The sequence below is a fragment of the Neomonachus schauinslandi genome, chromosome 2 (assembly GCF_002201575.2).
Source record: "Neomonachus schauinslandi chromosome 2, ASM220157v2, whole genome shotgun sequence".
Lineage (NCBI taxonomy): Eukaryota > Metazoa > Chordata > Mammalia > Carnivora > Phocidae > Neomonachus > Neomonachus schauinslandi.
In genome coordinates this window covers 99,066,235-99,094,216 of record NC_058404.1, presented here as the reverse complement: position 1 = coordinate 99,094,216, position 27,982 = coordinate 99,066,235, and the positions used below count along the sequence as shown (strand labels likewise).

General features: G+C 36.5%; 1 protein-coding gene across 1 annotated transcript in view; it reads right to left on the bottom strand.

Annotated features, from left to right (window-relative positions):
* ANKRD50 (ankyrin repeat domain 50) overlaps positions 1-24,283 on the bottom strand; it is a 32,415-nt gene extending 8,132 nt beyond the window's left edge. The window contains exons 1-3 of the mRNA XM_021681504.2: positions 24,041-24,283; positions 21,543-22,491; positions 1,047-1,276 (exon numbers count right to left, since the gene is read on the bottom strand). Of these exons, the coding sequence (XP_021537179.1) occupies positions 1,047-1,276; positions 21,543-22,054 (742 nt within the window). The 5' untranslated portion in view covers positions 22,055-22,491; positions 24,041-24,283. The remainder of the gene's footprint in view (positions 1-1,046; positions 1,277-21,542; positions 22,492-24,040) is intronic.
* Between the last annotated feature and the right edge of the window lie 3,699 nt (positions 24,284-27,982).

Here is a 27,982-nt window from a genome sequence, read left to right as displayed (position 1 = left end):
TTAGTTAAACTTTATTGAAAAGCAGGAAGTCAAATTGATATAAGTATGATCTCAACTAGGTAGGGTAACATACACAGAATTTAATAAATAATGTTAAAGAGTGGTTACTTAATATTTTATCCCTGAAAGATGTTAATATTTGAGTATGTTGTCATTTAAAACATTTTCTATATGGAGCATGTATTATCTTATAACCAGATATAATAAATATGTATGAAAATCTTCAAAAATACTTGCGGATTAATTTCTTTGTGCACAAAACGGTTTCAAATGGGCTATTTCCTTCAGTCCCATAACACATACCAACTGCCATTAGCCCACAATAATAACCTCATAGGCAGTTAAGATTCTGCTTAAGGGCCAAAGTAATTTTCACTAAATTGACTCTAATCTGAAGCCATTAATAAAAATGCTACTGGTTAGTGTAGTGAATACATCAGGAAAGAGAAAATCTCTTTCCAACAATGTTAAATCCTCAGATATGAGTGGATGAAACTTATTTAGACCTAGTAAAAATTTTAATGTTCTTTCCCTATGGTGATACACCTACCAATTTTAATTCTGAACGCACTCATTTCAATTCAAAGCCCATATATTTCAACTTAAAACAATAGCAAAAAGCAGAAAGAAATATGTAGGACATAGGCAAGGAAAACTGAAAAAAGTCTAGGAAAAAGGCTGAATAAATGAAAAAATACGCTATGCTCATGGATGGAAAGAAAGCATATTTTATATTTCAAAATTCTCCTATATTAAAAGTTTTAACCAAGTTTAGTATTTTTTGTTTATATCATTAATAGTTATAATTTTAAAAAGTATGCTATTAAAGTCAATCTGGAGGAATAAAAGTAAAAATATGTAATTCAGAATAATAATATTGGTGACAACGAGGGCAGGGAAGTAAATGTACCAAAAAAATAAAAAAATATTAAACCAATGTGGCATTTGCACAAAAATGCCAACACATAGTTTAGAAGATAAGACAGATAGTTTAGAAATATATCAATAACATATCAATATACATACATGGCAATAATTACACTTACCGGTAAACATCTTAGTAACAGCCTTACTCTGTTTTCGGGCAGAACACAGAAGTAATAGCCATGGTGGAAAGAACTCATGGTGACCAGCTAAAAGCTCTGCAACAGTTCCAGATAAGCTGGTAGACGTCTGTTCACCTTCAGTAATGTTACACCCTTCATCAACAGAATCAACAAGCAGATACAGGCTTTGCTGGGGAGGCTTCATTCCCAAAAGAGGGAGCAGAACACATCTGTAAAACACATCCAAATGAACATTTTGAATGTTACTGGCTATGATGTTTAGTTTATCATTCAAACATTAGTCATACAGGTTATAAATATATTTTAAGAATACATAAATTAAGGTTTTAGAATAAAAATATTGTACAAGTTCCAATTTCTTACTTTAAGATACTAGTCCTAAATAGTCCACATTTTCAATAACAACATTTTCCACAATAAAGTGAGTGAGAGAGAGAGAGAGTGTGTGTGTGTGTTAGTAATTCAGCTAAGGAGGACAGTAGGAACTTTAGGAAACCACATTTCAATATTCCCTTCCTGATTTTTTGAATCACCAATAAAAAGCTCGAATTGCTTATAACCAAGTTAAAATGTGTTGCAAAGGAAAAAAAAAAAAAACCTTTGGGGACCACTTTAATAAAAAGAAAATAGCAAGTGTCCCATATCATTTAGAAATGTTTCATTATTATTTCTCTTACAAAATGACTGCAGGCTATACTAGCTTGTCACGCACAAATTTTATTTTTAAAAGATGGTACAAAGATAAATTACTATAATCTACGTCCTGTTTGGTGTATGTTCAAATTTCAATGTTAAAGAACAAATTATTACATTTAATTCAACAGAACAAGCATTTCCTACTCATAACTTATACTGCAATCGAATATAACATTTTCATAACTGAAACAATGCTCATTCATTTTCAACAAACATTTACTTAACCATGTCATGTGCTGAATAAGGCACTGAAAGGGACATAATCCATTTAGTTATGAATACCAAAACTTTACAGCTAATACTTTCTACAACTCTCTTCTTAAACTTTCAATCCCATAGCAACCAAGATCTAATTTATCACTATGTCCTACCAATATTTCTTTCTAAAAATCTCTCAAACCCACCTCAGTCTGTAACATCATCATCCTACTCCACGCTACCATCATCTCTCTCACCTGGGCCACCATAATCACCTGGATGTTCTGTATGTTACATGTCTCCAACCACTTCCCCAGAGTTCTACTGCAGCCAGAGGAACCTTTTTACAATACTACTCCAGCCACACTAGCCTTCTTTCAATGACTTTTATTAAATAAGATACAATTACACAAGGACCTTTTCATTTTTTTTTTAAAGATTTCATCTGTCAGAGACAGAGAGAGAGAGAGAGAGAGGGAGCACGCACAAGCAGGGGGAACAGCAGGCAGTGGGAGAAGCAGGCTTCCCGCTGAGCAGGGAGCCCGATGCAGGACTCGATCCCAAGACCCTGGGATCACGACCTGAGCCGAAGGCAGAGACTTAACCGGGAGCCACTCAGTCATCCCACACAAGGACCTTTTCATTTGCAGTTTTCTCTGCCTGAAATGTGCTTCTTTTCTCTCTTCATGTAATTAACTCCTCCTTAATCTTCGATTGTAAGCCTGAGAGCCACTTTTCCAAGATTGAATCCCTGTAATATGCTTTCATAGTATTAAAAATATTTCTTTCGTAACACTATCAAATTTACAGTTAGACTTATTAATTTAATGTCAATGATCCTTATTTCTTCCTTTACACTGTAAGCATCAAGAAAAGAGGGACCATGTCAGTTTTGCTCATGAGTGTACTCCAAGACTTAGCATAGTGCTGTGCCCATAACAGATCCTAAATAAAGACTTGACGTTGTTGTAGTCTAGAATGGAAAACAAATAACTTCAATGCATTATGCTCAGTGCTATGATAAAAAGCAGTAACATCACTAATGTGATTGATAAATGACCAACTCAAGGGAAGTAGAGAGGAAAGGCAGAGGATGTCAGAGAAATATTCAAATATTAGGTGCTCAGATGAATTAAGTTTTGAAGAACCAATTATAGTTTTCCAGGAATTGTAATAAATTTATAATACATTTTACAATAAATTATAATTAAGAGGAAGAAGGGCAATCCTGACAGAAGGAATATGCTGAATTTGGGAAAATTTACTTTACTGTACCTTATGTATATATTTCCTCTATTATGAGAACAAAGAAGGTTGACGAATAACAGGTACTATAGTAATATTTATACCATAGTATATAACATACCAAAGTAATGTACTATAATCACTGCCACTTGAGAAGTAACACACAGTGCTATGGGAGTACACAGAGGGCCAACTTAGAACTTACTTTTGACAGGGATAGGGTGGGGGAGAGCTCAGGGAAGCCAAAAAAAGGAGCTTAGTCAGGAGAAAGAGCTAGGGTAAGGACAACACACAGGACCAAAAAAAAAAAAAAAAAAAAAATCTAGTTGTGGGAACCTCACCTGAAAGTCTTAAAGAAGAGAAAGACCACTGAACAAAGTATGGAAGAAAAGTTAGGAAAATACGTAAACACTGGGTTTTATAAACTTTATTATGATATTTGGACTGTGATCTAAGGGTACTAAAGAGCCACTGAAGTACTTTAAAGCAGGAAATTGAGATGTTTATATTTGTGTTTATAAAGGTAACTGGCTATATTTGAAGGAAAGCCTGAAGCAGGGTAAATCTACAAGGGAAGAGTGAGTTGGGAGGCCACTGCTTATAAAAAAAAAAGGGGGGGAGCACCACTGCTAACTTTAATTCAGTGTTTTACATGCTTTAAGTACTTTACATATCCATTAACTCATTTGATTTTCACATAAACTCTTTAAGATGGGTACTATTATAATACCCATTTCCAGATGAGGAAATCAAGGCACATGAGGATAAGTCATTTGTCCAAAGTTAAAGGAAGGGATTCAGGTCCAAGGTCTGACTCCAGAACCTACACAAGGATGGACCATTCATCCTAAGGTTTGCCTGGGACTTTCCAAGTTTTAAGCACTGATTTGAGAAACTAGCTGCACCTCCTCCCCACCCCCAACTCCTAGGCAAACCAGGTGGTTGGTCACCAGAATTTATACTCTTAACCACTAGGGTCTACTAATTATATTATAGCAAATATTATAAGGATTTGAGGGAAATCTGGTGGGTGAAATTGATAGGATTTGATGATTATTTTGTTGCTTTTGCTTACTAGTTGTTTGCTCTTCTTTTTATAGTTTCTTATAATAAAAACTTAAATAATTTTTTCATACTTTCCTTCTAATATAATCCTTTAATACTATGAATTCCCTTCTTAACTATTTTCAATATCATCTAGTTCAAAATAATTTCCCTTTGATTCCTTCTCTGAATTACAGGTTTTTTAGATGTGAGTTGTATAGCTTTCAAATATTTGGTGATTTCCCAGGTTTTTTAGGTTATTGTGTTATTATCATTACTTAATTCAACTGTGATCAGGTAACATACTTCATATAACTTGCATACCCTTAAATTTATTAGGATTTGTTTTATGGCCCAGAATATATCTATCTTAGTAAATGTTGTATGGACACCTGAAAAGAATGTGTACTCTGCTATTGTTGGGTAGACTGTTCTACAAATGTCAATTAGGTCATTTGGTGATAGTATTGTCCAATTGTTCTTACTGATCTGCTGTTTATTTGCTCTATCCATTATTGAAAGGGGAGTGTTAAAATATCAGAATGTATGTGTGGATTTGAATGTAATTACGTCTTCTTGCAACTGTATTAGTTTTTGATATTTTGAAGTTGTGTTATTAGTAAGAAACAATTATGACTGTTATATCCTTCAGGAATTGATCCCTTTATCATTATGAAATGATCCTCTCTGATCCCTGGTAGTATTCTTTTCTTCAAAATTTACATCACCTGATATTAATGTAAGCTTTTTCTTTTGATTAGGCTTAGGATAATATATATTTCCTCATTCTTTTTCATTTAGACTATGTGTCTCTTTATATATAAAGTATACTGTAGGCAACATATAATTAGATCTTACATTTTTATCCAAGCAAACTGCCATTTAATTAGGATATTTGCCATTTACATTTAATATGATTATTGATATGGTTCAGTCTAAGTCTACCATGTTCTTGTACATATCTTTTGCAAGGTATAAGCACATCTGTAATATATATTACTAGGATTACAGTTGCTAGGTTAAGGGGCATACCTGTGTATACTTTGGTAGTAATTGACAAAACACTCTCCTTAAAAATTACATAAATATATATATCCAACAGCTATGTAATAGTGCCTGTTTAATTTTTACACAGATACATAAAAAAATGGCATCATTGTAGTTTTAATTTACATTTTGTTTATCATGAGGCCAACCCCATTTACATATGTCTAGGAGTCATATTTCTTTTTCTTTAAACTGTGTCTTTATATCTCTTTGCCCATTTTACAAAAGATTGTCAATTTTTCTCTTTTTGGGACTCCTCAGTATTAATAAAATACATTTGTTGCTAATTTTTTCCACTATTTGTTATTTTTCCTTTTGACTTTTTAACATATTTTTTTTTTGACATGCAGTTTCTTTTTTTATTTTTATACAGATAATATATCAGAGTCTTTTTTTCTTTTATGATTCCTGAGTTTTATGTCACATTTCTGGGGGGGCCTTCCCAACTCTAAGCTTGAAAAGCATTTCCTCATGTTTTCTTCAAAAGCTTTGAACATTTTACTTTTATTTTTTAATCAAATTCTGACATAAAGATGTGACCTAGGGTTCCAAATTTTTCCCACATGTCTCCACAGATATCCCAAAACTATTTATGAGATTATCTTTCTCCTATTGATTTGAAATATCTCCCTTTTCACAGAGTAAACCCTCATACACGTTTTGGGCATGTTTCATCTCATTCCATTGTCTTACCATCTTTTCTCCAAGCACTTTTTTTTTAAAGATTTTATTTGTCAGAGAGAGAGTGTGAATGAGAGTGAGTACAAGCAAGGGGAGTGGCAGGCAGAAGCAGAGGGAGAAGCAGTCTTCCCACCGAGGAAGAAGCCCAATGCGGGACTTGGTCCCAGGACCCTGGGATCATGACCTGAGCCCAAGGCAGGTGCTTAAGCTACTGAGCCACCCAGGCACCCCTTTCCCAGCACTTCTATTTCTGCTTTGTGCAACTGTTTAACTCAGGTAATTTCTTATTAATTACGTTTTCATTTAAGGCTGTATGTTTGGCCATAGATTTCTTTTTTTCCATGGCAACATTTTTTTTGGTGAGTGTTTCTCGTGCTCTGCTTCTCAGATTCCTTCCTTTTTTGTTCTTGAGATGTATTTTTATATATCTGTGACAGCTCTTCTTCAGTAAGATAAGTTCCCTCTGGACCAGCAACTGCAGGTTAGTAGCCAGTGTCCAGGCTTGTAAGAATTCTCCTTATGACTCAGAGTTACAGGCATGAAAAACATCTTTGAGCTTCTACTTCTCCCCAGCCAATTAAGATCAGAAGTTGTGGGGATAAACATAAGGCAGGGTTTCTTACCACAATCCCCTCCTAAACTACCCCCAAATGTCTGACTCATTCTTCCCTGCCCTCTTTGTTTTCTCCCTAACTCAGTCCAGGGGAACTTCTAGCATAAGTCTACAACCTGTCTCCATGGTTCCAAATAAGAACCTTTATATACTCTTGATGATATTCAGGGTCTGCACTTATTTTAAAGAATAAAAGCTCTGCCAGTTTTGTCTGCATCTCAATTTGATATCAACTTCCACATTATATTAAGGTTTGAGCTTATAGTTCTCTCATAGTTTTACTTTCTTGCTTTTGTACTATTTCCCATGCCTTACTTATTCATATTATAACCAGAAGCCAATCTATGGCTTTAAAAATGTTGAGTTATTTTTTCTAGCCTTGACCTCACCCTAAACTCAAAAGTAAAAATCCCCCAAACTATCTGCTACCAATCTCCTGTGTGGATGCCCCATAGGCACCTCAAATTTAGTATGTTTAAAGAAGTAATCTGAAAGGGCACCTGCACCCCAATGTTTATAGCAGCAATGTCCACAATAGCCAAAACATGGAAAGAGCCCAGATGCCCATCAACAGATGAATGGATAAAGAAGATATGGTATATACATAAAGAAGATACACACACACACACACACACACACTATGGAATACTATTCAGCCATCAAAAAATGAAATCTTGCCATTTGCAATGATGTGGATAGAACTAGAGGATATTTGCTAAGCGAAATAAGTCAATCAGAGAAAGACAATTATCATATGATCTCACCCAAATAAGTTCTTCCCCACCTGCCTTTCCAATGTCACTTGATGTATCTCAGCATCCCCTAGTTTCTTTTTTTCTTTTTTTAAGATTTTATTTATTTGAGAGAGACAGCATGTGCGAACGAGCGGACAAGTAGGGAGAGCAGACTCCTCGCTGAGCAGGGAGCCCAATGTGGGACTCAATCCCAGGTCCCTGGGATTGTGACCTGAACTGAAGGCAGAAACTTAACCAAGTTAAGCCAAAGTTCTTAAGCCAAAATCTTAGGTTTCATTCCTGAGTCCTTCCTTTTGCTCCAGTCACAATGCTCTCCTTTCAGTTCTAACAGTAAGCATGTCTTTTTTTTTTTTTAAAGGCCAATGCACTTGGTACTCCCTCTGCCTAGAAAGTTCCCCCATATAGAATTTCTTGTCCTTTATGTTTCAGCACAAATTTTGCTCCTGAAAGACACGTTCCCTGATCACCATGTCTTAAGAAGACTTCATCATCACTTATTGCTGTTATTCTAAACACTCCATCTCAACTGTTTTCTTTGTAGTGGTTATCATATTCTCAAATTAATTTATTGCATTATTTGTGTAGTGTTGTTGTAAGGCTGAAATGAAGCTCTTCCACCTCCATACCCCTCCTCTAGGACTTGGCTCTCACCTCCTACCACACTAGCTACTCTTCTTCACATCTTCTCAACCTTTCAATTTTGAAATATATCAATATTCAGATCTTGGATCTTCTCTTTCTCTATTTACATTCGCTTTTTACATAAGTTTATTAATGCCCTTAAGTACCATCTATATTCCACTGAAATTTATATATACAGCTAGCACCTCTTTTCTGAATCTAGACTTGTGAATCTAACTACTTACTCAACTTTTCTGCTTAGGTATCTGCTGTTGAACATATTAAAACCTAAGCTTCAGACCTCTAACCCTCAACTTGTGCTTCCCTTAGTCTTCTCCGTTTCAGTAAAGGTCAATCCCATCCTTCCAGTTTTAGGCCAAAAATTTTAGAATAGTCCTTTACTCCTCTTTGTTTTCCTCATCCTCCACATCCAGTGTGCTTTCAGATCAATCTTAAAAATAATCAAAACAGAACAAGTCTCACTACCTCCACCACTTTACCCAAGTCCAAGCACCACTGCCTCTTTCCTCCATTTCTACACTAGCCAGGTACTGATTTCCTGTTTCCACCTTCACCAACCCAGTTCTCAACAAAGTAGCCAATGTGATCCTTTAAAATCTTAAGCCAGAGGATGTTACTACTCTGTTTAGAAGACCTGATGTCTTCCAAATTACTGAAACTAAAAATAAATGTCCTTACAACAGCCTTGAAGGCCAGACATTGTATGGATCCTGTTCTCTACTTGTCTCCTACACATACCCTGTTGCTTACTCTGTTCTAGCCACACAGGTTCCCTTATTTTTTTTGGATTATATTAAACCAAGTTCCACTTCAGGACTTTGCACTTGATATTTCCTCAGTCTGGAATGTTCTCGTCAGAAATTTCCTTCACAATGCCCTAATCTCCCCAATGTAAAATAGCAATCCTTCTCCCACAATCTCCCAGTACATCACTACTATCCTCCTTACTCTAGTTTGATTTTCCACACAGCATTTACTGTCAATTGATATGCTATTAGTATCTTATTAATTTTTACTTTTCTACCAACCACCCACTCCAACCCAAAAAATGTAAGCTCAATAAACACGATGACATTTCCACTTTTACTAATATATCCCAGTATTAAGAATGGCATCTGGTGATCCAAGTATCCAATATATAATTGTTAAATGAATGAATGAAAGAATGAATGAATAGACCAGAGTAAAAGTGAGAACTCAAAAATACATACATACATGTTTGTATCTCACACTGGTGGTATTATAGATTAATAGTGAAAGACATGCCACTCAACAAATGCCAGTAAAACAATCAAGTAGAGAACAAGTTTTTAAATATTCAGACCCAAAAAAAGTAAAACATAAAGGAAATAATAAAAAAATACTCATTTTTTACATTTCAAAACAAAAATTTTACAAACAAAATGACAAGCCATAGGATCAAAGATATTTAAAATAGTAAGATACCATTTCATGTTCACTTTCTGAAACATAAAGAACTATGACAATACAGTAAGTGTCAGTGACCTAAAAGAGTAACGGAAACTCAAATACACAACACTGTAAGAGAATAAACTGTTACAATTTTATTTTTTTTAATTTTTTTTTTTAAGATTTTATTTATTTATTTGAGAGAGAGAATGAGAGAGAGAGCACACGAGAGGGGGGAGGGTCAGAGGGAGGAGCAGACCCCCTGCGGAGCAGGGAGCCCGATGCGGGCCTCGATCCCGGGACTCCAGGATCATGACCTGAGCCGAAGGCAGTCGCTTAACCGACTGAGCCACCCAGGCGCCCCAAACTGTTACAATTTTAAAGGTTAGTTTGGTGCTATCTCACAGAGTTGAAGATAAATATACCCTATGATCCCAAATTTCACTTCTAACTATGCAATTTGGAGTCACCCTTCACTACTTCGTTTTTAGTATGTATGCCCAAGAGAGAATGTTAGCAGCATGGTTTTGTAGAAGTTTAAAAGCTCAATACAACTTTTTGGGGGCAGGGATGGGGAGTGAGAGTGCACCCATGCAGTCAAGTCAGGTGGGGAGAGAGGGAAAGGGAGAGAGAGAATCTTAAGCAGGTTCCACGCTCAGCACAGAGCCCAACACAGGGCTCGATCCTATGACCCAGAGAGCATGACCCCAGCAGAAATCAAGAGTGGGGCACTTAACCGATTCAGCCACCAGGCGCCCCATAAAAAGCTGAGTACATCTTAAATGAGTATCAACATGACAACAACAAATGAATCATAACATAAAGACTGGAATTATATATTGTACAGTAGTTAAAATGAATCATTCAGAACCACATATAACAACATAGATAACATAAAAAAAAAAAGTTACACAGAAAATATTGCAGAATACTGCCAGAAACACAATACCACTTATATAGAAGAGTGGTTTTGAAAGTGTGGTCTGAGGTTCCCTAAGGGTTTCCTATACTCTAGAACCTTTCAGGGTAAGAATAAAACTAAGATATGATTTGCCTTTTCACTCTAGTTCTCTCTCAAGGATACAGTAGAGTTTTCCACAGGCTGCATTCAAAAGCAGATATGATAATCCAACTGTCTTTTATTAAGCCTAATGTTAGAAAGAGTTGTAAAAAATGTGTAACAATGCTCTTCTTTTAAGTATGTGGTTTTGGGTTTGGTTTTTTTTTTTTTGGTCCTTGACAATATATATTCTTTCATTTAAAAGTTACTTATGTTAATATGTAATGAATTTATTATTAAATATTTATTAGTACATATTTTTAAAGTTTATCAGTTTAAATTTCAAATACAGCAAATACTGATACATAACCCACATAAAGGTTCTTTGACATCCTTAATAATTTTTAAAAGTGCAAAGAAAACCTAAAATAAAAAAATTTTGAGAACTGCCGATACAGAATCAAAAATGTATAAAACTTGAGCATATAACTAGTATGTGAATATACATACATATCTCCCTATGTAGTCAAACTGCATATAAGTTAGTCAAACTACATAGATATAAAAAGTAAATCCATAAGAGGAGTCATCTTATGGGGTATGAGATCAAAATTAGTAAGGGATACCTGGGAAGGCTTCGAATGTGGATTATTTTTTCCTTTAAAACAAAACAGAAAACTCAGACTTAAATCAAATATGGCAAAATAGGTAGGTAGATGCATATTTGTTTTCCTATTTTATTTCTTGTATAACTGAAAAACTTCAGGGGTAGGAACAATACATCATTTTTTCCATTTTTTCATTCTTTTTCTGCAACCATTTCTTGTAGTTGGTGCCATTAATTTTTATGTTTCAATTCCTGTGAAGTCCATGGTTTGCAAGCTGCTTCTCTCTCTAAATTAGCAATTAATACGCATAATAATTGAGATTTAAGCTACAAAAGTTTTTTTTCTCCTTTCTAATGAATATGAATTTTAAATGATAATCTCAGAAAGATTTATAAGAATGAAACTATGAAACAAAGATGAAACTACGGATTTATGGAAGAGAAGCAAAAGGTGGCCTCATGATTCACATCATATAACATCAATCTGATGCTATTAAAGAGTCTTCCATTTTATAAAAACTAATTTCAACATGCATAAGAGACTACAAATAAAATAAAAAATACTGGTTCAAATGGATCCTTATTATCTAAACTATAAAATTTCTCTATATAAATTGCTCCACAGAAAAACGTGTACTATTTCAAAACTGAATATGGTTAGAGCAACACAAATTATCAATATGAGCAAATTTATAATGTTTTAAATTAAAATATAGTTATTCCTCAATTCAAGAAATAGTTAAGGTCTCTACTATAGTCTATGCCCTGGAGATAGAAAGGGAACAAGACAGTCAAGCTGTCTGCTCATTCCACTAGGTAGGCATAAAGTCGAAGTAAACAAATGCACAAAATAATTTCAGATCATGATAGACACCGAAAATTAAGAAATAAAGAAAACGAAGTGGGATAATCTGATGTAAGACAGTGACTGGGTGGGGAGACTTCTTAGACTCAATGGAAAGGAAAGGCTCTCTGAGGAGATAAAATTAAAGCTGGCATATAAGTGATACCAGAGCAAGCAGTCATACAAAAACCTGCTGGCTGGAACTTGACCTATTGCAAAACAAAATAAGGGTAATGATGTGGATAAAGAGCAATGAACAAGGATGAAAGTGGTACAAGCTGAGGTCAAAGGCTAGGCAAAGACAGGACCATGTAAAGCTTAGATTTCATTCTAGAGGTAGTGAGAAGCCATTGGCAGATGTCAAGCAGGTAAGTAATATGATCTGATATTCAAACTGCTTTGTGAAGATAAGAGGGACAACTATAGGAACGGGAAGACCATGTTGGGAGGCCAGTGCAGGAATCTACACAAGAAAGAATAGGAGTAGCAGAAATGGGGCTGCAGAGAAGTGAAGGTATTTGTTTTATCATTGAAATAAAACAAAAGTAGTTAACGGATTGAGTGTGGGGGATGAGTGAAATTGAGGAATCGATTTCTAAATTTTTGATGAAAATTATGGATTTCCTATATGAAATATTATTTCCTTAGCTTTTTTATTGTTAGCTACTTTTACAATAGTGGTATATTACTGGTTGCATACCTTTCTCATCCTCTTTGAACTGAAAAGCTCGCCACAAGACCTTCTCATGTGATAGTAGAAGCAAAGAGGATAAGCCCAACTATTCATGCACATTTTAAGCCTCTATTTAGATCGTGTCTACTGACATGCCACTGGCCAAACCAAATAACATGGTTGAGCCATATGGAAAAAGGCAGAGAAGTGTATTTCTACTCTAGTAGAAGGACCTGTAATACCATATGGCAAAGACCAAGAATACATAGAAAGATGAAGACCAAAAACAGATAATTCAATCTATCACAATTTCTTTTTTTTTTTTTTTTAAGATTTTTGTTTATTATTTGATAGAGAGCACAAGCAGAGGGAGAGGGAAGCAGAGGGAAAGGAAGAAGCAGACTCCTCACTGAGCAGGGAGCCCGAACTGGGGCTGGATCCCAGGACCCTGGGATCATGACCTAAGCTGAAGGCAGATGCTTAACCGACTGAGCCACCCAGGCACTCCAATCTATCACAGTTTCTATGTATTCAAATCATAAGTCATAATTGTAAAAGGTCAGCAACTTCTGGAAAGCTCCAAATCTTTCTTCTAGATAACAACAAGTAAGGTATAATTAGTTCTCTTAATTAATACTTGTTTTTTTATTAAGCAATTACACGAGCACTTAAAATTCTATTTTATTACCAAAGACTATATTTAACTATGCATGTATATAGTAGAAAAAAATAACATTAGAATATATCTGAGATTAGAGGGACACCTGGATGGCTCAGTCAGTTAAGCATCTGCCTTCGGGTCAGGTCATGATCCTGCGGTCTTGGGATCGAGCCCCACATCCCTGCTTGCAGGGGCCTGCCTCTCTCTCTCTTCCCTGCTCATGCTCTCACTCTCTTTCTCTTTCTCTCAAATAAATAAATAAAATTAGATAAAAAATATATTTCTGAGATTAGAATAACATGAAAGAGTGAAATTGACTTAAAATTTAAGACAATTATATATAGTATGGTAAAAGACATAACTAGAATGACTGTAGGGTAAATAGGCAACCAATCAGAATATACTTCAAAGATGCATTTTTTTTTAATGTAAGCTCTATGTCCAACATGGGACCTGAACTCACAACCCTGAGATCAAGAGTCACATGCTCTACTCACCAACCCAGTCAGGTGTCCCTTAAAAGGTATTTTTAAAGACAGAAAAGTATTTACTTATTTTACTTCATAAAATCAAACCACTTTACCATATGGAAAGCATTTTATTTCATAAAATTTTTTAAAAACATCAAAAATGCTAAAAACAAAGCAAAAAAAAAAAAAAAACCCCAAAAACAAAAAGAAAAATATCTGCAACATACGTAACTAACAAAAGATCCATATCCTTATTTTATACACACACACACACACACACACACACGAAGTTCTTACTAAACACTGAGAAAAGTAAGAATATTCCTACTTTTCACATCTCTTACCCCCTTTAACACTCTCTTATATGCTTAAAATGTTTCTTGAAATAACAAATGAGCTTGTGTGCTCTGATGAAGTTTTGGAAACATGATACATATTTTAGATGGAACAGAACGAAATTATCAAGACCTTTTAATAAAGGTAAGCAGAGAAATTTGAATTTGCTGTATAGGTTATCACAGTCTCAGAGGAATGACGTAAAGAAAGCACTGTTTTAGGCGCCTGGGTGGCTCAGTCGGTTAAGCGACTGCCTTCGGCTCAGGTCATGATCCTGGAGTCCCGGGATCGAGTCCCGCATTGGGCTCCCTGCTCGGCGGGGAGTCTGCTTCTCCCTCTGACTCTCCCCCCTCTCATGTACTCTCTCTCATTCTCGCTCTCTCAAATAAATAAATAAAATCTTTAAAAAAAAAAAGAAAGAAAGAAAGCACTGTTTTACTATGGTTAATTGGTCAACTATGAACAAAATGAATTAGAATGTAAAGGCTAAAATTACGTAGATCAACTAGGAGTAGATGAATAAATATTCTAGATTAGGATAAAAGATTCAAGAAACATTCTAAGAAAATGATCAAATACCTTAGAATAAACTAATAGAAAATAAAGAAAACTCTAGAAACAAGCTGAGGGCAGTGCTTCTTAAATTTCAATGTGCACAGGATGCACTTAGGAAATGGGTTAAAAGGCAGATTCAGATTCAAAAGACCTGATATTCTGCCTTTCTAATAACTTCCAAGAGATGCCAATAATGTTGATCTTAAGATCACATTTTTAAGTAGAAAGAGTCTAGGAAATAAGAATTAAGGAACAACTTAGATACTAAGAGTCCGTTTTCCAAGAATTCCAGATAATGGTCAAGTTTCATATTATACGCTTTCATCCTGTATCTTTCCCTCCATCTTGGCACTTGTTAAAGTTGCATTTATACATTTACTTTTGTGATTATTTGTTCAATGTATATCCCCCCACCCCACACTTAACCCAGTGTCCTGTTTGGCTCACAGCTCTAGCCCTGACACTGAGCGTATTTCTGGCAGCCAGCAGGTGCAGCATATTTGTTTCAGAAATAAATGAATGAGCCAATGAATAGAAATGCTGAAAGAGATGCTGATTTGAAAGACGGAAAGTCTAGTGAAGAACACTCCAGTGAAAAGATACATGTTGATCAGAGTGAGGATAAAGGCTGTTGATGCAGTTTTCATTGCTATCATATTAGATATGAGCACTGGTAACCATGTAAGTAAATAAAATTATTGAAGGAGTATGTATAACGACAGAAGAACTAAGTAAGATTTGTTGGACAAACAGAGAGAACTTAGAGCAAGGGTGACCAAAGAATGTAGTCAGGGGATTTTGAAAGGAAGAAATTACAAATAATGAAAAAAGTTCTAGAATATATCATTGAAAGCTAAGATAGAATGAGCAATGAGTTCAGAAACTACACTACATAAGTATCTTTCTGTGAATATATATTATATAGAAGTATAGAAGTCAAACATCACTAAGTTAAAAAATGAAGTCATAGATAAAAGTAGTATTTGCATATACAAATTCGAGATGATATGAAGATTTAGTGAGAAATTTAAAAAAATACATTTTTTTTCAGAGGAATAGGAAACATGTTTGTGTTTGAAAATGCCAGGAGGAGCCAGGCTGGATATATAAACAAATGAAGTGGTCTTGGAATAGAATATCAGAGTGGGGGAACTGGATCAAATTAGGGTGTGTAGGCACCATCTGAAGACAGCAGCTAACTCAGCTCTACCAGATTACTGATTCAAAAGAATGAGAACCTAATATTGTCAAAATTTCCATTTTTTTTTCAAGAAAAACAAAATCTGGATGTGTGTGTGAAATTTCCTGAATTGGGTAAAAAATATTCTACTTGTAGAGCATAACTTTACTCTCTCTGGTCTAAAAAAAACAAAAAAAAAAACAAAAAAAAACTGAGTTATTAAGAAGTAAATGAAAGAATGGCCAACCAGAACTAAAAATGTGACTGAAATTAAACAGTATAGATATGGAGCAATATGTTATGTCATTATAGCAGAAGTGATTAAGGTAGAGGAATGGTTCAGCAAATGATAAGGAGTACCAGGAACAGGAACCAAAGGTAGCAGCTCTTAGATATGAATATGAAGAGAAAGAACCCATCAAGGGTAGAAAGAAAAGGTTTTAGGAAGGGAAAGTGGGAGGGTTTGAATGAATGGAAGTCCATCTTAAAGTAAAAATAACATGGTTAAAAATTGGAAACAACGGACAATTCAGTGAAAAACGACTATCTTAGACTAAAAGAAATAGAATTTTGATTATGAAAATATTAATCCATTTAATTTATTTAAAATGTGAACAATAAAGACACTTTACAAGATCTCTTAATCTGATAATATCTAAGAATAGATAATGACAGTTATTTTAAGTAGTATTAATTATACAAGACAGATAATGGAATATTTTGCCTTGAAAATACCCCAAAACTGAGGGTAAGAGGGAAGCATACACTCAGTCTCACTCTGTTCTTAGTCCCTTTGTTGAGTATGCCAAAAATACTTGGAGTCAGTTAAGACAGAAGATAGACATCTGGCCACTTAAACTATCTGGACTAATGCCATATTCATACATGCTAAAGAGCAGACACAGCAGGTTAATAAATTAATAATCACTATACCAGTCTGGTCTACATTGAAAACTGACCTAAATAATACAACATTTCAATTCCTTTTCTTATCCAAGAACTTCAGCTGTCCTTCAATTAGGCTCAAACATATTCTAGATAGGTAAGTAGCATAATAATCACTTAGCACTTACTATACGCAAAATGCTGTTCAAAGCACTACAGTAAATATAAAAAATTAATCAGTCATGAATAATGCCATGAAGAAGCATATGCCTAATGGAGGAGATAACAGAGAGATACGCATAAATAACTACAAAAGAAGCTAAAAATCTAGAGAGATACAAGTGAAAAATTATAAATGTTCAAGAAGGAAATAAAAAGATCAGAGAAAAGATTCAACCATTTGAGGATTCCTATCTGACATAAAAAACAAATGTCAGTTTGGTCTTCCAGTTTCCAATTCTTTTCCAACAAGCATTTCACTACTAACACATTTTCTTGCCAAACTCTCAAAGTTTAGTCAGTCATCCTAATTCTTCATCATGATTTTATTCCATTTACACATTACAGAGAAGAAAATCTTTTTACTAAGGAAAATTGTTATCACACATAGAAAACTCATACCTGGTCCTGCAGACTGTTAACTAGAAATAAAAATTAGAGAATGGTATCTACCAGGAACAAAAATTTGTATTTCCCAGCACCACATCCATCTAAATCTCCAAGAACATCCTTGGGTTCAAGGACCATGACAGTAAGGTTCAAAAAGGAGATTCTCGTTGAACGAAATAACCACGTTCAGTTGTGCTTCTAAACCAGTCACAAGATCTGAAACTCTTTCTCACATCCCTAACTTAGATACCTTGACACTTCTGTCAAAAATAACTGGAATTTGTTTTACAGTTTTATGACTACCAGGAAACACTAACACTAACTCTAGAAAATACACAAAATATACAAAGTTTCGCAATAAGAGCCTGAAGGGGAAAAGGCAAAACAAAAGAAATCAGCTTCTAATTTTCAAGTAAAAATGTAATTGTCATCAACTTAGTTCCATCAACAGAAATGAGAAAAAAAAATTCTAAACACAGTAACAATAGCTTTGCAATTTAACCAATTAAGAGAGAAAAATGAAAAAGGGAAAAATAGAAATTAATGGGTCTTCATTCATCATACCCTTTAGTAGATCATGTAATTCCTTCCAACTAGTGTTAAAACATTCATGTATTATATGGACACTATAACAACTATTTACCCCAAATATTATTTCTTCATAGAAATCGGATAAATATTATTTTAAGAATTTAAGCTCCGTGAAGGCAGGGCATTTTGTCTGTTCTATTCACTGATTTATCTACACCTGAACTCTACTTAACACAGACAAGGTTCTCAATAAATATCTCCAGCTAAACTGTGCTTAAAACACAAAAGACTCTTCAAGGGGCTCCTGGGTGGCTCAGTAGGTTAAGCATCTGCCTTCGGTTGAGGTCATGATCCCAGGGTCCCAGGATCTAGCCCCACATGGGCTCCCTGCTCAGCAGGGAGCCTGCTTCTCCCTCTCCCTCTGCCTGACGCTCTGCCTACTTGTGCTCTCTCTCTCTGTCAAATAAATAAATAAAATCTTAAAAAAAAAAAGACTCAAATATTTGTTATAAGAATGAATGAATGTCAGAAGAAATTTTGTGACAACTAAATCTAAAAATCAAGGTAGTACATCATGTCAGAAAGGAAAGAAAGCAGCAACATTTAACTAGATTAAAATAATGTTCCTCTTATTTTTATTATCATATAGAAAAAGACCAGTAATTAACAAGTTACCACGTAGGTCCATGACTTCACGTAAGAAGTTTTTTTGTGGTATTACATATTTTATCTAGTATCATTGAAGATAAATACTAGGGAAAAAATTAGGAAGTAAACTGAAGAAAAGTGTATAAAATGCATTCGATACTGAATCGCTTCTCTGCAATCTCCCCAACTTTGTGGAACTGTGAAGAACTAAGATTTTTATCAATTTTCCAATACTATTAAATTGTCTCACACATGAATATATGAAACCATCAATATTATCAAGTGTTAGATGTTAAAAAGATGTTTAAAAAAAGTGGTTTTTAATTTTTTCAAAAGTGAAAAAATATTTTACTTTGCTTATATTTCATCTCCCACCATGTTATAATAAGCTCTGATCTCTGTCTCCTTTGAAATATTATAACTTCTTGAAAACAATGATTGCTTACCTGTTGAATTACATTTCTCCCTGCCTAAAGAAAATAGATTCCTATTAAAATTCTCTAAAGGACTTATTTAACAAATCAATCACCAATAAACCTAAAATAAAATCTTAACTCTCTGTCCAAAAGTAAAGGCTTAGATTATCTAATGCCATAGACTATGCAAAAATATTTCTCTTTAACTATGAATTGTATTCTCATATTTGCATTTCATTATGGTTACATTAGAGCTTCATAGTCTTAGAGTGTACTCTATGAATTATCAGAAACAGTTGTTAGAATACCAGAGTCACCTAATTTAATGATTAATTACTTTAATGATGAAGAAAGAATGTGACCCAGGTTCTTGAAAGATCCAGGAGGAAATTAAAAGCACCAAAATGTTCCAAATAGAAAGACTATGCTTCCTTTATCAAAGTGATTAATTTCTTCTGTCAGTCAGAAAATCAGGACTGGTGTGGTTTTTACATATAGCTCTAATTGCTTCTTATTTCCCTTCAATTAGTTAATAACTAAAATTCACACAGGGAAAAAAAATTAGGAGGACCATCTAAGTAGAAGGACCTTTTTTCAGAAAAATCTATGATACCATACAGAAAGATCTGCTCAAAATGAGAATATAGCAAAAATATAGTTATCAGACATTATTTTAAATATTTAAAGGCATTTGAAATTTACATATAAATTCCAAGAAAATAAATTGTATAATTACCTAATTTAGTTGGACTAAGTTCAACTTAGTTAGCTAAGTTCTTTGAAACTGATTTCCTAAGGTGTTAAATCCAAATAACTTATAAGAAATGAAATTATAAAAAATGAAAATTCAGCTCTTCAACTAGGGATAGGATCTTCAGAAAAAGTAGGAAGTCAATATGAAAAGAGTTGTTTATGTACAGAGATTTAAGTCTCTTAAAAAGTAGAGATTTATATATTAAAGACATTGATTCTATAGACAGTGATTTCACATTTAAAACTGTCCACTGAACCTGGTATTTCATATTTGTGCACCAGTATCATCTAACAGATTTACTTGTTATTTAAAAATGATCTACTAGTTTTAACCCTGATGTTGGTGGCTAACAGCAAAAGATAACAGATTTGCCCTGAGTTTTATTGGACTGCACTTATACATTAAAAACTCTGCAATAATATCACACCTCGCAGAGACACATCCCTTTGGGTGACTTTAATATACCCATCCCATGTTTGAATTCCATACCACTATCCATAAAAATCATTCCGGCCTACTACTGTATCACTTACACAGGTAATCTGGAACCTACACTCAAATCACAACTGTGACACACACCCCTGTCCTCCACAAACTTCTAATCTACTCTCCCCCTCAAGTCCTTCAAAGAATTTGATTACAAACCTGTATACATACACACATACTTCAAATCCCAGCTCTGCCACTTACTAGCCTTTAACCTTGGACAAGTTACTTAGGCTTTCTGTGCATCAGTTTCCTCATCCATGAAATGGGAATAATAGTATCTGTTTCACAGGATTACTATGAAAATAATTTAATATTTGTAAATCATTTAGAACACTGACTGACACAGTGTTTACTATACTATTAATATTTTCTGTATCACTTAAAAATTAATAGTTTTCATACCATTAGGTAGGAGGACATCATAAAAATAAACACCACTCCTTTCAAAGCAATTCAAATCCTGCTTAAATGACTCCTAGAGACACACAGAGAAACAGACAGACAGACATACAGCCACACACACACACGTACGCTAATCACCACACAGTATACCTGCAGCTTTGGGGGACAAACTTTTGCCTGCTAAGAAATACTTACAGTGTAGGGATAAAAGTATATGCAAAATGAGTAATTCAAGCAGCAGTGAGGCAATAACAAGCACAAAAGTAAGAACTTCCCTGCTTTCTTTTACAATGAGCAGAGGAGTGATATGCAAAAAATTATTTTCAAAGAATCATGTTTTCTTTGCTCACTTGCTCTTTTCTTAGACCAATCCATTTATCAATGGAAAAATGCTTAACTGAAGTTAGGAAGAAGTTGTTTTTCATACTGCTCACTAAAAGTACTAAAATTATGCCAGATTTTCATTATTTTATAAATATCACATATTTAAAAGTACCACTTAACTTTTTGTTTACTTGAAAGGGGACTAAACCCCAAACACAGATTTTCTTCAGATTCTCAATGGCCAATGATCTCTTTCAAAAAGGACTTGTCTTACTTAGAGAAATAATAATACTACAAGCAAAAAAGATAGGAGATTCTATGCTGAGAGTGCCTTTAAATTCGGCGTCATGTACAGTTCACCCTCCCTCAAAATGTAGCCTATTTTCCAGGCAGCTAAGTGGTTTTCTCTACCATAAGAACAAATATCCTTTATTAGTTATAGATAACATTAGAAAAGTAAATAAACAATTGCCATAAGTTTAAAAAAAATTAAGTTTCTGCAGTGCTTCACATTCTGTTATTAAACAAGTAAAATAAAAGACATTCTTTTAATCCATATCCTGTACAACACAAAGCTTAAATTCTGTTTCCTTCAATACTCAAAGTAAACATGTGTATTTACAACTACAGATTATCCCCAAATGTACAGTAGTAGTACAGGTACCCGACAAAATTTAAACAGACAAAAAAACTAAAAAAAAAAAAAAAAAAAATCTAGAAAACACTAGAAACCAGAACATCATGGCATTGTTACTGTTACCTTTTAAATGCTTCAGCTGGGTTCCTTTCACATTCTCCAGGCTGTAAGAGGCTTTGGACTGCTGGATCCCTTAGCTTATCCTCATATCCTTGGAGTAGTCCACTGCGGCAGATCTGGGCAACCAGACCTCTAATAAACCCTCCAACACACAAAGTATCAGAGTCCTGGGCTTTGCAGAAATGAAAGGCCAAAGCCTGGCGATGTAAACCTCTCTGCAAGCTTATAGGTGAACTTGGCCACAACAGCTCAGTACATAGGGCTGTCTTGCCACTGCCAGGCCCTCCTACCAACAACACACCCCAGGCAGCTCCTTTTCCAGAGACAACACTAGCATTATTCCCAGAATTCATTACAAGGGACGGTGTGTTGACAGCACTATTGCAGCAGTTGGTTTTCTCCTGGAGGCAATGCTGAAGCTTGTGGAAAACCCACTCCCTACAGTAAAACTGCTTCCCCTGCAGTAAACTCGTTTGAGCCATTTTGCAGACTTTCTCTTCCCAAGGATTAGTCATAATAGGTTCCTTATCTTCAACATTTGCTAGATCCCGGATACATCAACACAGGTCTTTACATCCATTAGGACATAACTTGCAAATTAAGTTGACTGTGAATGATATAGTAACGAGTTACAGTAAAACTCAACAACCACAGATGCCATTTGCCAATAGAATGTGCATGACTTTATTTGGCTCTTTACTCTTGATTATCAGCAGAGAATATATTAGTTTAATTGTTGAACTGGTGGAAAATTGCCTGGTTCCAAAGCGTGGCAATACTTTCCCTAAATCTTGATGGGTCACATAACTCCATGGTTATATCTTGGGAGTTTATGTGATTGTGGATGTTTCAAGTGTGCAGATGAGACAATACATCTGGAAAACTAAAGAGAATGCCCAATCTTTCAATTTGTACAAAATGCTTCTCCAGATTCGAAGTGTTAATTCTGTATCTGAAAATTAGATGCAGAAAAGATGTCCATTATAGTAAATGCCATCAAAGAGATTACATGTATACAGTAGATAGGTAGCTCTATATTTCTTGTTGACGGATAGTCACTCAAAGTACTAGACCTTGCCAGTTTCAGGCGTCTGGGAAACTGCCATGGAGGGAACTGTTTCAGATTAAGGTCTTCTATGTGGCATAAATGACAGGCCACTGTGAACACCTTCTTAATCCAAAGCATTCGTTAAATGCATTTTTCAAGAGAGTAAATTCTTAATGAACCTGTTCACAGATTTCTAGGCAAGATATCTGGCAAATCAACAATTTCCACCAGTAACTAAAATAAAACAACAATATCTTGGTGCAAAATATTGTATGTTAAGAGGCTGTTTACTTAAAAGCTTACAAAGGATACAATTTGCCAGTTAAAATAATCTCAAAATTCCATATACTTAAAAAAAAATCCATATGCTTCATCTCTGGCACTTTGAAAAAGTTGGACAATTATCCCCAGAATCATAATTACAATTTCCTTTCTGTATTTTACTTCCTCTATGGTTATGCTTCCCAAACAACTACATTTTAATCAAGTTACTCTAGATTTAAAAAAAAAAAGAACTTTATGTAGAAAGAAAAAAAAAAGGCTTTATGCACACACAGTAACATCCTTAACTCCAGCCAAAAAGGTCTTTCCGAGTAGCTTGGTAGAACAGCGCCAGTTAAAGGAAGCTCTATTAAACTGCACAGTCCAGCCAGTCAAGGACTCTGTTGACTCGGCTAGTCACACTTCTTTGTTGATAGTTTGCAAAATCTAGGGGATGCTTACCTGCGTTGTGGCTGGATGAGAATGGGTTAAAAAAAAAATTGAGGGGAGGATGGGGATGATCTTGAATGATAAATCTAAACACAAGTACAACGTGAATTCCTTCCTTCCTCGGCGCTAAAGATAAAGGTTTCGGATGGGGGTGAGGAATGGAATCTACTACTGTGGCCGGAGAAAAGGCTGCTGGGGAGAATTCCTTCCGAGACAGAAAAGGGATAAGGAGTAGAGTGCTTCAGGGCTGGTGGGTGTTTGCCTAGAGTTCCGGCCTCCAGTTTCAGCTGATAGACAAAAGGAACTCCGGGATTCCCAGAGACGGGAACCACCTTCGGTTTGAGCAGCCTCCAGGAGCCACAGGAGGGCCACCTCTGAGAAGCCACGGACGGAGGTGCAGCTTCTACGCCGAGGTCTTCCCTTCCAGAAGGCTGGGAACGCCCCAACACCCCGCCCCGCCCGAGATTTTGGGGTGTGTCTTTTGAGGGGGGAGGGGGTGCCCGACGTCCTTGCCAATCCCAGATGAGGGGTCGCCTCCCTGTTGGTGCCCAGCTCTGCGCCCCCACCACACGCGCCGCTCCCGCCCCCGCCCGACCCAGGGCGGAACGTGGGGAGAAGTCGGTCTGGGGCCGGCGACTGGAAAGGGTGGGTGGGTGAGCCAGGTTCGAGCCTAGCCACAGCCCCCGAGCTTCCGACCTGAGGAGGGGCCTCGCTTCTACCCCCGCTGCCGCCCCTCGGTTACCTCGGCCCCAGCCGCCGCCGTGGCCGCCGCCGCCGCTGCAGACTCTAAACCCCAGACACTTGCTCCTCTGAGAATCCGCGGCCGCCAGCGCTCCCCGGACTCCAACTGCAGCCGCCTCCTCCACCCGGCCTGGGGTTCGCTCTCAGCTCCAGATCCTCCTGTTGGCCCCCGGCAACTGCCAGTTCCAGCTGCCCCAGCAGCCTCGGTCGTGCTCCTCCTAACCCCCACCGGCCAACCGCCGCCGCCGCCGTCAGGGCAGTGACTGTCTCAGGCAGCCCGGGACTCGGCCGGCTCCGCCCCGCCCCACTCCGCCGCCCCGCCCTCAGGACCAGGCCCCGCCCCCACCCGACCGTTCGGCCTTTCTTCGCCCGCCGGCTCCTCCCCTTGCCCCTCCCTTCCCCCCAGTGCGCCGGCCCGTCGCCGCCCGTGCCTGGGCGTGTGCGGGCGCCTGGACCCCGCTGCCCGAGTCGCTGGGGAACCTTTCGGGGGTGGCCTTGGGGCCCCGCCTTTCGGAGGGGCGGAGAAAGGGGCGGGGGCTGCGTTCTCACGTCCCCGAGCTCACGCGAGTCGCTGCCCCCACCCACCCCGTCACCACTGGGCCTTGAGCCTTTCTTTGTCTTCCAGGCCGGGAGGGACTCGCTGGCTTTGGGGGCCGTATCCGCTCCTAGGAAGGGCAGTTGAGCTGGGAGAGTTGCCCCTTGCCTCTCCCTTAAACCCCTTGTTCCAAAAGACCACTCCAGACCCGTCCTATTCTTCAGTGGTCCGGGTTCCCTTTCGATCCATTAAATTCCCTTGATGCTTTTACTTTCTCAGTCTGGGACTGAGAGAAGCAAGGCAAGGACTGGGAAGAATATTGTAAAAATAAAAAAATAGCAGGGGTATAGGGCGACATTCCCATCCGCTTCATGAAAAGGACATGGCCTCCACCAGATGGAGGTTGAAAGCAGTCATGATTCGGACTCAGGCTGCTTCCCTCCTGGACAGTTGGATGACCCGCAGGGGCCACTATAGGGGAAAAAGTCCATAGTCGAGGTCAGACTGTAGAATCAGATGAACTGCCCTAGAAGGCCTGACTATAGGCAGTTACTGTTGAACTAGACAGGCCAGTTGTTTGCACTCACTTGGACCTGGGTTATTTAGATTCCAGATTTCTACTGGGAAGGTAAATGTACTGTCGTCAACTGAGAGAGTAGAAAACGTGCTATCTTTATTGTTTTATTATTTATGCTAAAGCCATGAGCTCTCCATCTCCCATTCACCATTAATTTGAATGTTTATTTCCCAAATATCAAACCAGCGTCCCATCTGTTTTTTCTGGAATTTCAAAGTACAGTTCTCACACTTAACTAGAAGATCATAAAACCAAATAGATCGTGCTTGTGCTTACCCTTCCATTCTGTTTATTCCTAGCCTATCCATGGCATTTGGAGCTTGTTGATCTTAGTATTTAATTCGTTTTATGTGAATTCTGAGGTTCTTTTCCGAAGCACAAGCAGAAAAGGCAGAAGATATAAAATCTCCAGAATTAGAGAGTTGAAATTTGATTTTTTTTAAAAATACAAATTGGTTTGCATTTGCTTAAGCAATTTTAATTACCACTTAGCTTGTTTGCCATGCAGCTTTATAGTCATCGAGTCCTTCAATTTCATGGCTGTGATATTATATGTTCAGAGAAAAAATTTAAATAAGTATGTACATCATACTATCATTTCCATTAAACTATTTGCTGATATAATAACTAAAATAATTTCTGCCCAATAGAGAAGTTACAAAAAATTGGTTGAGTGGGCCTATTTTTTTTATGATAACTAACCATCTCAGAATGCTGTTTGAAATAGCATCAGGGATAACTGAGCTGTAATTAATCTTTAGACTCGCTTAGAATTTTTTTTGGCTTAAAAGTTTATTTCACATTTCATTTTTATGGCTTTTGCTTTCCCCAATAGAAAAATTTCTGATGAGCATGGACTATGCCCTACACAGCCTTGCATTCCCCACACTTAGCAAGGTTCACAGCATGTAAAGCCTGTCTGTTCTTTCATTCCACAATTACTTACTTGGAGGCTTCCAACGTACCTGGCATTATGTTGAGCTTAGCGATAGGTTATACACCATTGTGGCAGGATGAACACAGTTTCTTAAAGTCTGGGGGACTGTTGCAGGGCAAAGGAAACTTGGGATTACTTTAACCTTCCTTTCTTTTTGGAATACACATTTATCTCTCCCATTTTTGATATGAAGCAATGATGTTTTTTGTTTTTTCCACCTCTTCTAGACTATATTGCTACCTTTAAATCTCTCTCACCAAAAGCTGAAATCTCCATTGTTGGGAAATATATATATATTTATTTATGTATATAAATGTGTGTATATATATATATATTAGACACATGTGCATGTATATATCTAATATGTGTGTGTATGTGTTTGTGTGTGTACACTTAGTGGGCCTATTTATTGACCTAACCAGGACATTTTTTGAGAACAAAAAAGAGAAAGAGACAATAAAGTTAATTAAAATTGTGTAATTCTTACATATATTTATTTATTGACTGGAAACTTGATTATGTTATATTGCTGGAGATATCGAATAGTTCTATTCAAGTGTTATTTTCCAAAAATATGACAATTACATATATTAACATAAATATACATTTATATACAAAATTTTATAAGATTTTTTTTATCAATTACATGAATGCTAAAAATGGCATAAGCAGCATACTCACTCTTAGTACATATTCATATACGTTAATAAATTTCTTAGTATATTTTCTCTAGCACCACATACTGATATTTTTCCAAAGAATGCATTTTTTTAAAACGTAGTTTTCCTCATTGTTGGTACGCCTGGGTGGCTCAGTCATTAAGCGTCTGCCTTTGGCTCAGGTCATGATCCCAGGGTCCTGGGATCGAGCCCTGCATTGGGCTCCCTGCTCAGTGGGGAGCCTGCTTCTCCCTCTCCCACTCCCCCTGCTTGTGTTCCCTCTCTCACTGTGTCTCTGTCAAAATAAATAAATAAAATCTTTAAAAAAAATATTTCCTGAAATTTTCCTCACATTTGAATAAATTTGAAATTATTGACACCATTAATGCTTCTCTGTAGACCATGGTATTTTTAATTGAAAATTTTCTAAGTGCTGAGGTAACTTAATAAGTTGAGAGCAAGCTCTAATAAATAAAATATATTCTCAATTTAAATTTCTTTATATTGAAATGCACAGTTTTCAGCCCAAATCTTTCCAGAGATGTATTCTTTTTTTAACCTCACTCAGAGTAACATCATTCAACAAATATTTTTACAAGACAAAGCTCATCATATAAACTTTCTTTACATTTATTTTGATAGTTCCCCTTATCATGGAGTACATTCAGTTCCCTCCTTGATTGGTAGAGGTATATTTCAATACCTTCCTGTTTGCAACTTTTGTTTTCAATAATTACAATCCCTGAAAGCTGCAAACATCTAATATTTTAATTTCAGAGTTTCGATGATTTTAAATGAAATGCTATGAAAATTCAAAGGATTCATTTTAGTCTTCTAGTTTAACTAGTGTAGATCCCTCAGATTTGTTTACAAAGTAATTCTTTAAATAAATATCACTGGCAGTCTTGCAGATTATGCCACAAATTGAAAGAACTCTGTTTACTACGAAAAGCATTCAGCGTACTTGCTGTATGCTCTACTACAGGGTAACTCAGTCTCTATTTCAGCTATACTTTACCTTTGGTTTTTCAGCATTTACCCCTGACTCTAACGTGGCAGCCTGGTGAGTTCATGCATGTCAAAGGCAGCAGCAGCAGCAGAACCCAACACCTGACTGGTGTACCAAACACCTGGTGGGATCAACAAGCTTGCAAGTTTCTCTACTACAAAGACCAGAAGTTGGCCGTGCCTAGCCTCCCATATCAAACTGTACTTTTTTCCCCTAGCTGCTATCC